The sequence below is a fragment of the Dendropsophus ebraccatus genome, chromosome 12 (assembly GCF_027789765.1).
Source record: "Dendropsophus ebraccatus isolate aDenEbr1 chromosome 12, aDenEbr1.pat, whole genome shotgun sequence".
In the NCBI taxonomy this organism is placed as follows: Eukaryota; Metazoa; Chordata; class Amphibia; order Anura; family Hylidae; genus Dendropsophus; species Dendropsophus ebraccatus.
The window spans coordinates 448149-464422 of NC_091465.1; the positions used below are offsets into that span (position 1 = coordinate 448149).

The following is a 16274-nucleotide window of genomic DNA, read 5'->3' on the forward strand; positions in this document are numbered from 1 at the left end:
GTGTACTTTCCATTGGTGTGAATAAAACTCACAATTTTTATGTGGTGCTGTCTCCATGATATTTTTTCTGGATTTCGTACCTACCTGGGTCCGGTAAGGTGAGGCGTGCACCCACTGCATTTCAAGCCTGATTGACTTAGGGTGCCTTCACACCTACCGTATCACAGCAGAAAATCTGCTGCGGATCTGAAGCAAATTTAACTAAATGAATGAACACAGCATTAAATACGCACTGTCAAATCCGCTGCAGATTTGTAAGTGTGGATTTGATGTTGTGTTCATTCATTTAGTTAAATCTGCTGCGGATCTGCAGCGGATTTTCTACTGCGATACGGTAGGTGTGAAGGCACCCTTAATCCATTTCTGTGTATAGCTAAGTGTAAGTGCAGGCACATTATAGCAGCAGTGTGTATAGCTGAGTGTAAGTGCAGGCACATTATAGCAGCAGTGTGTATAGCTGAGTGTGAGTGCAGGCACATTATAGCAGCAGTGTGTATAGCTAAGTGTAAGTGCAGGCACATTATAGCAGCAGTGTGTATAGCTAAGTGTAAGTGCAGGCACATTATAGCAGCAGTGTGTATAGCTGAGGGGGTGTGCAGACACATTATAGCAGCAGTGTGTATAGCTGAGTGTGAGTGCAGGCACATTATAGCAGCAGTGTGTATAGCTGAGTGTAAGTGCAGGCACATTATAGCAGCAGTGTGTATAGCTGAGTGTGAGTGCAGGCACATTATAGCAGCAGTGTGTATAGCTGAGTGTGAGTGCAGGCACATTATAGCAGCAGTGTGTATAGCTGAGTGTGAGTGCAGGCACATTATAGCAGCAGTGTGTATAGCTGAGTGTGAGTGCAGGCACATTATAGCAGCAGTGTGTATAGCTGAGTGTGAGTGCAGGCATATTACAGCAGCAGTGTGTATAGCTGAGTGTGAGTGATGGGATCGGGGGGGGAGGGGCACATTACAGGGCTGTGGAGACTGTACCTTACAGGACCTGATAGCACAGGATATACGGGATCTTGTGGGATCCATGGCTCTGCACGGTGGAATGTTAGGGTGGTCACTACTATACAGGTCACCAATACAAATACGAAGCTACAAAAACCATAAAGATAACAACAATAAAGACATGGGAGAACTTACGATCATCATACTGAGGTTCACAGTACAGAGGGTCGTAACGGGACATTGAGAAGTCTGCCAGACACGTCCGCTTAGTGACACAGTCACATGTTCCCATGACTCTGTAACATCCAGATTGTTCCGGGCAGATCTCATCATCATCCTCAGCGTAATGTGATGGTGTGGTGTACCCCGGCAGCTCTGTAGGGGAAGGAGACTACAACTTTATTTAAAGTGAGATTAGATACAGCATTAGTATGTAAGCCCTTCCCCAGGGGCCATGGACTTCCCCCCCCCTCCCCCTTCCCCAGGGGCCATGGACTTCCCCCCCTCCCCCTCCCCAGGGGCCATGGACTTCCCCCCCCCCCTCCCCCTTCCCCAGGGGCCATGGACTTCCCCCCCCCCCTCCCCCTTCCCCAGGGGCCATGGACTTCCCCCCCCCCCCCTCCCCCCTTCCCAGGGGCCATGGACTTCCCCCCCCCCTCCCCCTTCCCCAGGGGCCATGGACTTCCCCCCCCCTCCCCCTTCCCCAGGGGCCATGGACTTCCCCCCCCCTCCCCCTTCCCCAGGGGCCATGGACTTCCCCCCCCCCCTCCCCCTTCCCCAGGGGCCATGGACTTCCCCCCCCCCTCCCCCTTCCCCAGGGGCCATGGACTTCCCCCCCCCCCTCCCCCTTCCCCAGGGGCCATGGACTTCCCCCCCCCCCCTCCCCCTTCCCCCGGGGCCATGGACTTCCCCCCCCCCCCTCCCCCTTCCCCAGGGGCCATGGACTTCCCCCCCCCTCCCCCTTCCCCAGGGGCCATGGACTTCCCCCCCTCCCCCCTTCCCCAGGGGCCATGGACTTCCCCCCCTCCCCCTTCCCCCGGGGCCATGGACTTCCCCCCCTCCCCCTTCCCCAGGGGCCATGGACTTCCCCCCCTTCCCCAGGGGCCATGGACTTCCCCCCTTCCCCCGGGGCCATGGACTTCCCCCCCTTCCCCAGGGGCCATGGACTTCCCCCCTCCCCCCTTCCCCAGGGGCCATGGACTTCCCCCCTCCCCCCTTCCCCAGGGGCCATGGACTTCCCCCCCTCCCCCCTTCCCATGGACTTCCCCCCCTTCCCCAGGGGCCATGGACTTCCCCCCTCCCCCTTCCCCAGGGGCCATGGACTTCCCCCCTCCCCCTTCCCATGGACTTCCCCCCCTTCCCCAGGGGGCCATGGACTTCCCCCCCCTTCCCCAGGGGCCATGGACTTCCCCCCTCCCCCTTCCCCAGGGGCCATGGACTTCCCCCCTCCCCCTTCCCCAGGGGCCATGGACTTCCCCCCTCCCCCCTTCCCATGGACTTCCCCCCCTTCCCCAGGGGCCATGGACTTCCCCCCCTTCCCCAGGGGCCATGGACTTCCCCCCCTTCCCCAGGGGCCATGGACTTCCCCCCCTTCCCCAGGTGCCATGGACTTCCCCCCTCCCCCTTCCCCCAGGGGCCATGGACTTCCCCCCCTCTCCCCCTTCCCCCAGGGGCCATGGACTTCCCCCCCTCCCCCTTCCCAAGGGGCCATGGACTTCCCCCCCTCCCCTTCCCCAGGGGGCATCTGGACTTCCCCCCCTTCCCCCAGGGGCCATGGACTTCCCCCCCTTCCCCAGGGGCCATGGACTTCCCCCCCTTCCCCAGGGGCCATGACTTCCCCCCCCTCCCCCCTTCCCTAGGGGCCATGGACTTCTCCCCCCCTCCCCCTTCCACAGGGGCCATGGACTTCCCCCCTCCCCCCTTCCCAGGGGGCCATGACTTCCCCCCCTCCCCCTTCCCATGGACTTCCCCCCCCCTTCCCAGGGGCCATGGAACTTCCCCCCTCCCCCTTCCCCAGGGGCCATGGACTTCCCCCCTCCCCCTTCCCCAGGGGCATGGACTTCCCCCCTCCCCCCTTCCCATGGACTTCCCCCCCCCTTCCCCAGGGGCCATGGACTTCCCCCCTCCCCCTTCCCCAGGGGCCATGGACTTCCCCCCTCCCCCCTTCCCATGGACTTCCCCCCCTTCCCCAGGGGCCATGGACTTCCCCCCCTTCCCCAGGGGCCATGGACTTCCCCCCTCCCCCTTCCCCAGGGGCCATGGACTTCCCCCCCCTCCCCCCTCCCCAGGGGCCATGGACTTCCCCCCCTCCCCCTTCCCCAGGGGCCATGGACTTCCCCCCCTCCCCCTTCCCCAGGGGCCATGGACTTCCCCCCCCCTCCCCCTTCCCCAGGGGCCATGGACTTCCCCCCCTCCCCCTTCCCCAGGGGCCATGGACTTCCCCCCTCCCCCTTCCCCCGGGGCCATGGACTTCCCCCCCTCCCCCTTCCCCAGGGGCCATGGACTTCCCCCCCCTCCCCCTTCCCCAGGGGCCATGGACTTCCCCCCTCCCCCTTCCCCAGGGGCCATGGACTTCCCCCCTCCCCCCTTCCCATGGACTTCCCCCCCTTCCCCCGGGGCCATGGACTTCCCCCCCTCCCCCTTCCCCAGGGGCCATGGACTTCCCCCCTCCCCCTTCCCCAGGGGCCATGGACTTCCCCCCTCCCCCTTCCCATGGACTTCCCCCCCTTCCCCAGGGGCCATGGACTCCCCCCCTCCCCCTTCCCCAGGGGCCATGGACTTCCCCCCCTCCCCCTTCCCCAGGGGCCATGGACTCCCCCCCTCCCCCCTTCCCATGGACTTCCCCCCCTTCCCCAGGGGCCATGGACTTCCCCCCCTCCCCCTTCCCCAGGGGCCATGGACTTCCCCCCCTCCCCCTTCCCCAGGGGCCATGGACTCCCCCCCTCCCCCTTTCCCCTGGCCTTTCCCCCCCCTCCCCCCTCCCCCATGGACTTCCCCCCCTCCCCCCTCCCCCATGGACTTCCCCCCCCTCCCCCTTCCCCATGGACACCCTCCCCTCCCCCTTCCCCATGGAGCCGACACCCTCCCCTCCCCCTCCTTCCCGAGGTCCCGTACACTCCAGGCTTCCTGTCCTGCTGCTGTGATGTTACACGGATCGGCAGTCGGGACAACAGGAAAGAGGAGGAAGAAACCAGCAGCAGCAGCAGGAGTCTCCAGTCCGGCCCAGTCATCAGCTGCTGAATTATTGCCTACCCACTACTAATGTAAGTATATGTGTATATAGTGTATATAGTGTATGGGGGGGGGGGGGGGGGACTGTTCTATAATGTGTAGGGGGGGGGACTGTTCTATAATGTGTAGGGGGGGGGGGACTGTTCTATAATGTGTATGGGGGGGGGACTGTTCTATAATGTGTATGGGGGGAGGACTGTTCTATAATGTGTAGGGGGGGGACTGTTCTATAATGTGTATGGGGGGAGGACTGTTCTATAATGTGTAGGGGGGGGACTGTTCTATAATGTGTATGGGGGAGGACTGTTCTATAATGTGTATAGGGGGGGGGACTGTTCTATAATGTGTATGGGGGGGGGGACTGTTCTATAATGTGTATGGGGGGGGGGACTGTTCTATAATGTGTATGGGGGGGGGACTGTTCTATAATGTGTATGGGGGGGGAGGACTGTTCTATAATGTGTATGGGGGGGACTGTTCTATAATGTGTATGGGGGGGGAGGACTGTTCTATAATGTGTATGGGGGGGGGGGACTGTTCTATAATGTGTATGGGGGGGGACTGTTCTATAATGTGTAGGGGGGGGGGAGGACTGTTCTATAATGTGTATGGGGGGGGGGACTGTTCTATAATGTGTATGGGGGGGGGGACTGTTCTATAATGTGTATGGGGGGGGAGGACTGTTCTATAATGTGTATGGGGGGGACTGTTCTATAATGTGTATGGGGGGGACTGTTCTATAATGTGTATGGGGGAGGACTGTTCTATAATGTGTATGGGGGGGGGAGGACTGTTCTATAATGTGTATGGGGGGGACTGTTCTATAATGTGTATGGGGGGGGGAGGACTGTTCTATAATGTGTATGGGGGGGGGGACTGTTCTATAATGTGTATGGGGGGGACTGTTCTATAATGTGTATGGGGGGGGGAGGACTGTTCTATAATGTGTATGGGGGGGGGGACTGTTCTATAATGTGTATGGGGGGGGAGGACTGTTCTATAATGTGTATGGGGGGGACTGTTCTATAATGTGTATGGGGGGGGACTGTTCTATAATGTGTATGGGGGAGGACTGTTCTATAATGTGTATGGGGGGGAGGACTGTTCTATAATGTGTAGGGGGGGACTGTTCTATAATGTGTATGGGGGGAGGACTGTTCTATAATGTGTATGGGGGGGGGGACTGTTCTATAATGTGTATGGGGGGGGGACTGTTCTATAATGTGTATGGGGGGGGGGACTGTTCTATAATGTGTATGGGGGGGGGGGACTGTTCTATAATGTGTATGGGGGGGGAGGACTGTTCTATAATGTGTATGGGGGGGGGACTGTTCTATAATGTGTATGGGGGGGGGACTGTTCTATAATGTGTATGGGGGGGACTGTTCTATAATGTGTATGGGGGGGGGACTGTTCTATAATGTGTATGGGGGGGGGGGGGACTGTTCTATAATGTGTATGGGGGGAGGACTGTTCTATAATGTGTATGGGGGGGACTGTTCTATAATGTGTATGGGGGGGGGGAGGACTGTTCTATAATGTGTATGGGGGGGGGACTGTTCTATAATGTGTATGGGGGGGGGGGGGACTGTTCTATAATGTGTATGGGGGGGGGGGGACTGTTCTATAATGTGTATGGGGGGGGAGGACTGTTCTATAATGTGTATGGGGGGGGGACTGTTCTATAATGTGTATGGGGGGGGACTGTTCTATAATGTGTATGGGGGGGGGACTGTTCTATAATGTGTAGGGGGGGGGGACTGTTCTATAATGTGTATGGGGGGGGGGACTGTTCTATAATGTGTATGGGGGGGGGACTGTTCTATAATGTGTATGGGGGGGGGACTGTTCTATAATGTGTATGGGGGGGACTGTTCTATAATGTGTATGGGGGGGGGACTGTTCTATAATGTGTATGGGGGGGGGGGGGACTGTTCTATAATGTGTATGGGGGGAGGACTGTTCTATAATGTGTATGGGGGGGACTGTTCTATAATGTGTATGGGGGGGGGAGGACTGTTCTATAATGTGTATGGGGGGGGGACTGTTCTATAATGTGTATGGGGGGGGGGGACTGTTCTATAATGTGTATGGGGGGGGGAGGACTGTTCTATAATGTGTATGGGGGGAGGACTGTTCTATAATGTGTATGGGGGGGGGGGGACTGTTCTATAATGTGTATGGGGGGGGGGGACTGTTCTATAATGTGTATGGGGGGGGGAGGACTGTTCTATAATGTGTATGGGGGGAGGACTGTTCTATAATGTGTATGGGGGGGGGACTGTTCTATAATGTGTATGGGGGGGGGAGGACTGTTCTATAATGTGTATGGGGGGGGGACTGTTCTATAATGTGTATGGGGGGGGAGGACTGTTCTATAATGTGTATGGGGGGGGACTGTTCTATAATGTGTATGGGGGGGGAGGACTGTTCTATAATGTGTATGGGGGGAGGACTGTTCTATAATGTGTATGGGGGGAGGACTGTTCTATAATGTGTATGGGGGGGGGGACTGTTCTATAATGTGTATGGGGGGGGAGGACTGTTCTATAATGTGTATGGGGGGGGGAGGACTGTTCTATAATGTGTATGGGGGGGACTGTTCTATAATGTGTATGGGGGGGACTGTTCTATAATGTGTATGGGGGGGACTGTTTCTATAATGTGTATGGGGGGGGACTGTTCTATAATGTGTATGGGGGGGGGGACTGTTCTATAATGTGTATGGGGGGGGACTGTTCTATAATGTGTATGGGGGGGGACTGTTCTATAATGTGTATGGGGGGGGGGGACTGTTCTATAATGTGTATGGGGGGGACTGTTCTATAATGTGTATGGGGGGGGAGGACTGTTCTATAATGTGTATGGGGGGGGGGACTGTTCTATCATGTGTTTGGGGGGGGACTAATATATAACGTATATTCAGTGTGTATGGTGTGTGTCTGTGTGTACTGGATATTTATGCATAATGTTGTGTGTTTAAATATGTGTGAGATCGGGTTTACACTACGTATAACCCGGTTGGATCACAGAACGGTCGGTGTTTCTGAAGATCATTCCGGATGGTACAGCAGTATCGGCTGGATGATATTCACTTCTAGTGAATTCAGACGCGGGCGCACCTGCATCCGAATTCACCGCTGCACACAATGGAGCATGCGGCCAGAGCCAGACGCTCCATTGTGTGCGACCGCAGAAAACTGACATGTTGGTTTTTAGTGTGGCCGGATGGAACCCCGACTGGAGTGTATACCATGTGTGTATATATATATATATGTACTAGGTGTATACACTCCGGCCAGGATTCCATTAATTTCAATAGAACGTGTATTTTGTATAAATCACGGCCATTGTTGCAAATTGCAACAACAGCCGTGATTGATACAAAACATACGTTGTGTGAACATAGCCTGAGACTGTGTATGTCTGTGTTCTCACAATGCGTAGTGGATATAATACAATGTAGTGCACCTGGCTAGTGACACCTCAATATAGAGGAAATATAAAGGGCCTCAATACATAAGTATTATAAGAAGTGGCTATATATATATATATATATACTGTATAAGGTGTATTGTATTATATTCATAATATATCGAGGTAGTAAAGCGGTGCTGTCATTTGTCATATCTTGTGACCTGTCATTCAGAGACCCATGGCGATCACCAGTTATAAGCGGGTGATGTGCGCAGTAGTAGTGCGCCGGCTGCAGGGTCTGATTTCTGTGGAGTGAGTGAATCAGCCAGGGAGTGAAGTGCTCTACTCTGTGCTTCACCCACTTATAACGGACAATTTCAGCAGGTCTCTCCCCGACATGTCAGAGGTTTAGATAAGTGACAATACCGCTGTGCAGCGCAGCTCTTTTCTGCCCAGTTTGACATTGGCGATGTAGAGAAACTGCTGCCCGCCATGTGGCACAGCTGCCAAGCAAACCATCTAATGCCGGTACCAGAGGAGCAAAGCAGATTCTTATTGATATGTACGAAGTAGAACAAATCTCCTTTGGGGTGCATTCACATGGAGCAAGTTCGCAGTGGATTTCAAGTTGCAAGTTTCTCAGCAAATCCGCTGTGATACTCAGTATCATTATAGTCAATGGCCCTGGATTCTTACAACGGACATTCATTCCACTATGAGGATGTAGTGACGGCCATATTTAATTCATTAGCTGCCAGTAAAAATAATAACCAGCCCAAGCGTATCTGCTCGTGCATACCTGCCCGCGTACCTGCTCATACTTACCTGCCCGCGTACCTGCTCATACTTACCTGCTCGTGCGTACCTGCTCGTGCTTACCTGCCCGCTTACCTGCTCGTGCTTACCTGCCCACGTATCTGCTCGTGCTTACCTGCCTGCGTACCTGCTCGTGCTTACCTGCCCGTGCTTACCTGCCCGTGCTTACCTGCCCGCGTACCTGCTCACTGATGGCTGCTCAGCCAATCACAGGCCGAGTGCAGAGACCCAGAGACTCCTGGAGGAGCGTGAGGAGGGAGTGCGGGCAGGTAAGCAGTTGCTCCTTAGGCTGCATTCCCACAGATCCTGACGGATCACGGACGTGGAATGCCGGTACCGGAGACCCCCGCGCCCGGGCAGTATCTGTAATAAGATGCTGGGAGCGGGGGAGACTGTATTCATAAGCGTCGCGCTGTAATGAATCAGCCGCGCAGTGCTGTTACTACAGTGCGGCGCTCATGAATACAGTCTCCCCCGCTCCCAGCATCTCATTACAGATGCTGTCCGGGCGCGGCGGTCTCCGGTACCGGCATTCCACATAACGGATCACGGAACCTGGGAATGCAGCCTTATTATTTTTACTGGCAGGTAATTAGGTAAAGATGGCGGTCACTACATGCTAGCAGCGGGTATTCAGAATGCAGGGCCATTGCAGCGTGAGATCCATGAGAACGTATCTTCAAGGGGACATTTACATGTACTATGTTTGCTGAAGATTTTACGCTACAGATTTCACACTGTGAACTATGCTGTGAAAACGAATGACGAAACACCGCGTCCAATCTAGAGCAAACATGGGAAGGAGCGCCCAGACCCCCTCCCTAGATCACATGATGTATCACGTGCACAGCAGACGTGAGACCAGTCTGTTCCCAGCCTAGTGCTATTCACATTATACAAGCTGCACTACCTCTATTTGGCCACCAGATGTCGTGATTAACCACTCATAACTGGATGCACAATTCTAATACATGAGAAATCAAACCACTAGGCTAAATGTACTAATGAAGTGTGAAATGACATAGTCATAAATGAATCATGTCTGTTTAAATAACCTAGGACAGTAATAAATAATAGTGTATAGATACAAAATATACATTACGATGCATACATAACTGTGAAGGCAATTATAATAGAAATACATATAAATCTTAATAGCATAATGTACCTGAAAATAAAGGGCACAACATACAATATATATATACGATTACCACTATGTATACTCTATTCACTATTAAAGCGACTCTGTACCCACAATCTGACCCCCAAATCCCTTGTACTTTGGGATAGCTGCTTTTAATCCAAGATCTGTCCTGGGGTCCGTTCGAAAGGGGATGCAGTTATTGTTTTAAAAACAACTTTTAATCGTGCATCGCTGTGTAACGGCCGGGGCTTACATTTGTATATGCATTAGGCTAGCACACCCTCTCAGTCCTTCCTCCCCACCCTCCTCATCATTAGGAATGATCCAGGAACATTTACTGCTGTTTGAGCTTTGCACAGGTGTCTTAACGATCCAGCCCATGTTCATTATGCACACAGGTGGGGAATAGGAGGCAATCTGCCTGGAGCATTCCTAATGATGAGGGTGGGGAGGAAGGAAGGAGTGGTTGTGCCAGCCTAATGCATATACAAATGTAAGCCCCGGCCGTTAGACACAGTGCTACAAGTTTAAAAGTTGTTTTTTAGCACAATAACTGCATCCCCTGCCGAACGGACCCCAGGACAGATCTTGGATTAAAAGCAGCTATCCGAAGGTACAAGGGGGGGGGGGGGGGGTTACAAGGGAAGGTACAAGGGGACGGCACTGTTTTTTGCTCGGAAATATGCTCGATTTATGACTCTCCTGCTGTATCCAGCTCCAGGAAACGTGCTCGCTTTCAAACGCCTCCTCATCGGAGCACAGCCGACGTGCTCTCAGAAATTGTCCAACTGGTATATTGCGTATAAGATGACTCGGGCGGGATGATTTGGCACGCAATATTGTATTTGCAGCTGTCTTTTTTCTAAACAAATCCGTGGAAATGTAACCATCTTCATTCCCACATTTAAGCCATCCTGATGTCTAATGGAGGTGTAGAGTAATTCCACAAGATCATATTGTGGTCCAATTGGAGGCCATCAAGTCTGCGCAGGACATCGTTCGTATCTTTAATGTGTGATGGTAGCGTCTCTGTGAGTCTTGTTTCTTGTTCCTCCAGTAGCTCAAACTAGAGTGTAATGATTCCCAATCTTCATTTGTCAATTCACCATTCCGCATCTCATCCTTATTTCCTCCACCAAAGTTTTTTTTAAAAGCCAATTGTGTCCAGGACATACTTCGGCAGATGGGGTGGCAGATCAACCAAGAAAAATCGGATTTAGTTCCATCCAGAACCAAGATTTTTTAAAGATTTCTAATAGATTCTGCCCAGGTGAAGTTATTCCTATCGGCTCCCAGAATAGAGCAAATTCAAGCAGGTGCACAGTTTCTCATTCCTCCTCGACAGGTATCCATGAGAACTCTGATCAGATTCCTAACTCCTCGTCTCAGCAGCGGATGCGGTGCCTTGGGCGTTATGGCACATGAGGTACCTCCAGAGAGAAGTCCTTTCAATCTGGAATCGGAGACTCGAAGATCTGGATGCCATCCATATCCTTTCCACAGAAACAAGGCTGTCCCTGATGTGGTGGAGGCAAGTGAAACATGGAGTTTTGATTTCAGAACCAAGATGTTTCACCATTACATTGGATGCCTCAGGAACAGGTTGGAGGGCTCATCTTCTAGACAAAACAATCTTGGGGACCTGGAGCCCCAGGAATCCATCCTACCCTCCAATGTTAGGGAATTAAGGGCAATTTATCTTGCTCTTCGACATTTCGCTCCAGTGATCATTCAGACTGCGGTGAAAATGAGCACGGACAACACTGGTTGTGTGGCTTACCTAAACAGGCAGGGAGGTACCAGATCTCCTTTACTTCTCAGGGAAGTGGAGAAAATTTTCAGATGGTCAGAACCCAATGTCATCAGATTGTCGGGAATTCCTATTAGAGGCATCCACAACACGTTGGTGGACCGTCTCAGTCGAGGCCTTATGGTCCCGGGTATATGGTCTCTGGTAAGGAGAGTCTTCACTCAGCTGACACACCGATGGGGACTTCCTCAGATAGATCTCATGCCAAACTGAGGAATTTTTGTTTCGTTTACACGGCGGACAATCCGACCGTGGTGGAATCAATGACAATGCCGTGGACGTATCAACTAACTTACATCTTCCCTCCGATCTCCATGATCCCCAGAGTTCTGACGACGATCAGGTTAGATCAAGCATCAGGAGTCCTAATAACACCTTTCAGGCCGAAGAGATCATCAACATGAGCAGAAGGGAATTTTGGAAGCTGCCGCTGTATCCAGACCTGATATCCCAGGGACATCACCTATGCAGAGACTGAGCCAACCTCAGCCTATCAGCGTGGAGGATGAGGGGAATAGATTAGGTACTGAGTAGAGAGACTTTTCCAGACACTTTCTCATGCACAAATAATAAATCCTATTCCCGCATTTAGAAAATTTTTCACTCTTTGTGTCTGGCTAAAAAATGTGACTCTAAACCTTCCACTCCACAATTGTTGGATTTCTTACAGGAAGGATTCGATAAAGGGTTAAAGCCTAGCTCCATTAAGGTGCAGATTGTGGCGTCTTTTTCAGATTATGGAAGTAAAAAACTTTGTAAAGGCCATAACCAGATAAAGACCTAGTATGGCTAAAGGAGTGGACAATTGGGACTTGTCCTTTGTATTAAGGCGCTTCCGTCTTCCTCCTTTTCAACCTTTAGAGGAAATAGACGATACATTTCTTCCTTTCAAAGTTGCCTTTTTGTTGGCAGTGACATCGGCCCAGAGAGTTCAGGCTCAGCTCCTCCTTATTCTGCCCAGGATAAGGTCATCCTTCGGTTTCTTCCTAGGTTCCTCCTAAGGTGCCATCATATTCTAACATATCCAGCCGTGTCATCCGAAGAGGACTTGGACCTGTCTCTGCTGGACGTATCCAGGTCTCTCACAGTAGATTTGCATAGAGTAAATGATTTTAGGAAATAAGAAAATCTCCTTGTTCTATTTGCTGGAAGAAATAAGGGGAAAAAGGCCTCTAAGCCTAAGTCACTATCTGGATGGGTCTGTGCCACCATCGCTCTGTGCTATACCAATGCCCGTCTTTCTCCACCACAATTTGCTAAAGTGACGTCCCCATGGAGGATACCAATCACTCCATTATGAACTTCATTTTATGAACAGCATTGTCATCTACTTAGTATCTTTCACTGACAGATATTCATCCGCCTTGGGAATAAGTACCTTATCCTGTGTTTTGGATAGTCTTCTCTACTCGTTTCATTTTGTTCCTGTTGGAGAATATTATAATTTAATGCTTTGGGTCTGTGCCACCATCGCTCTGTGCTATACCAATGCCCGTCTTTCTCCACCACAATTTGCTAAAGCGCATTTGACCAGAGCAGGGGCATAACTAGAACTGGCTGGGCCCCATAGCAAACTTTTGATTGCCCCCCCCCCCCCCCGACTGACCACTAAACGGTCAAGTGAAGTCATAACTACATACCTGCTCTGGTCAGGAGTGCTTGCAGTTAAAGGGACATTTGCAAAACCCAGGAGACCAGCAGGGCCACCCGGTGCTGCAGATAATGACGGCTCAGGGGGCCCAGTGCATTGCAGGAGCAGGCCATGGGGCCCCCTGATGCGGCGGGCCCCATAGCAGCCGCTATGGCTGCTATAGTGGTAGTTACGCCCCTGGACCAGAGTGGTAGCTCCCAGCTGGGCTGACCCTTTGTCAGTACCCTTGAAGACATATGTCAGGCGGCTACCTGGTCCTCCTTATCGACTTTGGTGAAGCACTACAGACTAGAAACTCTATATTCATCAAGAACAGCTGAATGCTGCGGTGGTTAATGAGCCACCCTATGGGGACCATGCTTGCTAATACCCCATAGGTTGTCATGCCAATGAGTCTCAGGGAAAACAAATGAACATTTTAGCATCTTCACTCCGTTTTACAGCTGCATTTTGCTATTATTTTCCTGGGTGTGAATTATCCAGGGAAGAGGCTTCCTCTCCACATGTAGGAAGAGATCTGGATCTGTAATGGATGCCTTCACACGGTGTCATGGTGCTGGGTGTAGTGACTGCCCCCCCATGATACCCCCAGGAGACTTCACTGTCCAGGACCCAGGTCTCCACAGCGCCTCCACAGGAGAAGCAAAGCATGACATGGTGCCCACTGATATCAATGGAATCTCCAAGGAAGGTGAAGCATGCGCACAGTCTCTATCTATAGTATGGGGGGTCCTGATCATGGAATCTCCCCTCTAGTGTACATGAACATGGAAGAATAGAGGGGGCACTGTGCTCTGGGGTATCTACCGTCTATGGTAAAGGCACTCACCTTTGCACACTCCTATGTTGGGGATGTCTACCAGCCCGGTTCCATTGCTAGCGGCACATTTGTAGGAGTTGTCACAATATCCGTACTCCCAGTCCGGACCTCCGCAGAGCTCTCCCCTTTGCTTTGGGCAATGTCGGCAGCAGCCACATGGATCTATGGCCTCCCTTCCAGACCCCGGGCAGGGCCTGATCACCGGAGGGCACTTTCTATACTCGCACGCTGTGCAGTTCTGGGCTGACTGCGCATTCTGGAAAACATATGGAGAAATCACCAACAAGACCAAAAGCAAAGCCATGATCCCCAAAGAGCTGCGGACAGATGGGAGTGCGGCGCTCTCTGTTCTTCCTACAATGATGACACATAGTAAAATCTAATGCTGAGAGTATCATTGCACAATGGGCGTAAACAGCACAGGGCACTGACCCAATCCGTGCAAACACAACTGGGCAAAGGGCAAGCACCGGGTAACCTGCAAAAATCCAGAGAGACCACCCAGCAGCCCCAGCACTCAGAGTGTCGGCTCAGCTACCTCGAGCTAGAATGGTTTCCTGGCATCAGGTCATGGATAAGTTACTTAGCTGGGAGGTTACTACACCCCCACCATACCCCGCTCCACCACTAACACCCCCAGCCCCACCATCTGACCTCACCCTCCACTCCACCCCAACAAGTGGAGAGCAGAGGGGCGGAGGGGTGAATAAGTGGAGGGCAGAGGAGTGTAGGGCACAGGTGAGGAGGGTAGAGGGGCAGATAAATGGAGGGCAGAGGAGCGGAGGGCACAGGTGAGGAGGGTAGAGGGGCAGAGAAGAGTAGGGCACAGGTGAAGAGGGTAGAGGGGCAGAGAAGAGTAGGGCAGAGAAGTGTAGGGCACAGGTGAGGAGGGTAGAGGGGCAGAGAAGTGGAGGGCAGAGAAGTGTAGGGCACAGGTGAGGAGGGTACAAGGGCAGAGAAGTGTAGGGCACAGGTGAGGAGGGTAGAGGGGCAGAGAAGAGTAGGGCACAGGTGAAGAGGGTAGAGGGACAGATAAGTGTAGGGCAGAGAAGTGTAGGGCACAGGTGAGGAGGGTAGAGGGGCAGAGAAGTGTAGGGCAGAGAAGTGTAGGGCACAGGTGAGGAGGGTAGAGGGGCAGAGAAGTGTAGGGCACAGGTGAGGAGGGTAGAGGGGCAGAGAAGAGTAGGGCAGAGAAGTGTAGGGCACAGGTGAGGAGGGTAGAGGGGCAGAGAAGTGTAGGGCAGAGAAGTGTAGGGCACAGGTGAGGAGGGTAGAGGGGCAGAGAAGTGGAGGGCAGAGAAGTGTAGGGCACAGGTGAGGAGGGTAGAGGAACAGGGGGCAGAGAAGTGTAGGGCACAGGTGAGGAGGGTAGAGGGGCAGAGAAGTGCAGGGCAGAGGAGTGTAGGGCACAGGTGAGGAGGGTAGAGGGGCAGAGAAGTGTAGGGCACAGGTGAGGAGGGTACAAGGGCAGAGAAGTGTAGGGCACAGGTGAGGAGGGTACAAGGGCAGAGAAGTGTAGGGCACAGGTGAGGAGGGTAGAGGGGCAGAGAAGTGGAGGGCAGAGAAGTGTAGGGCACAGGTGAGGAGGGTACAAGGGCAGATAAGTGGAGGGCAGAGAAGTGTAGGGCACAGGTGAGGAGGGTAGAGGAACAGGGGGCAGAGAAGTGTAGGGCACAGGTGAGGAGGGTAGAGGGGCAGAGAAGTGCAGGGCAGAGGAGTGTAGGGCACAGGTGAGGAGGGTAGAGGGGCAGATAAGTGCAGGGCAGAGAAGTGTAGGGCACAGGTGAGGAGGGTAGAGGGGCAGAGAAGTGGAGGGCAGAGAAGTGTAGGGCACAGGTGAGGAGGGTAGAGGAACAGGGGGCAGAGAAGTGGAAAAGTTGAAAGCAGAGGGAAGAGGACCCGAGAAGTGGAGTGTAGAGTAATGATGAGCAAACAGTAAAATGTTCGACTCAAACTCAAACCCCATTAAAGTCAATGGGAGATGTTCGGGTTAATTTTTATACCTGATAAAAAATAAATAAAAAATGACCAATCCTCAAAGGTACTTGCCCAAATGGATATATTGTCAGTTTAAAAATACAATGTAATAACAATCAATACAATAAATTCAATAAATACATATATGTGCACAGTTACCATAGGGCCCTAATGGTATGATAAATGCAATAAAAAATGCAATAAAAAATAAAAACCAGGATTGGATATATTAAATGGAGCTTGGTATGGCTCCTAAAAATGGTATCTCAAATAAAGGAAAGAAAAAAGAAGGATTTATATGGTGCACCTCTCACAAGACCAAATGACATTGATGATTTTATCATAATAATCTGCGACCTGTGGTACGCCAGAGATGTTATGTCCACACAGGTGGTAGCTACTGACGAAGAGGCCCTGGTTGCCTTGAAACGCGTATAGCTATTCCTCTTGGTACCGATAGTGCA

At 52.4% G+C, this 16274-nt stretch overlaps 1 protein-coding gene across 2 annotated transcripts in view; it reads right to left on the reverse strand.

Moving 5' to 3' along the window:
* Positions 1-14192, reverse strand: part of LOC138769741 (cysteine-rich motor neuron 1 protein-like) — a 74339-nt gene extending 60147 nt beyond the window's left edge. For both annotated transcript variants that reach the window (XM_069948389.1, XM_069948388.1), the window contains exons 1-2: positions 13843-14192; positions 1140-1319 (exon numbers count right to left, since the gene is read on the reverse strand). In XM_069948389.1, the coding sequence (XP_069804490.1) occupies positions 1140-1319; positions 13843-14137 (475 nt within the window). In that variant the 5' untranslated portion in view covers positions 14138-14192. The remainder of the gene's footprint in view (positions 1-1139; positions 1320-13842) is intronic.
* Between the last annotated feature and the right edge of the window lie 2082 nt (positions 14193-16274).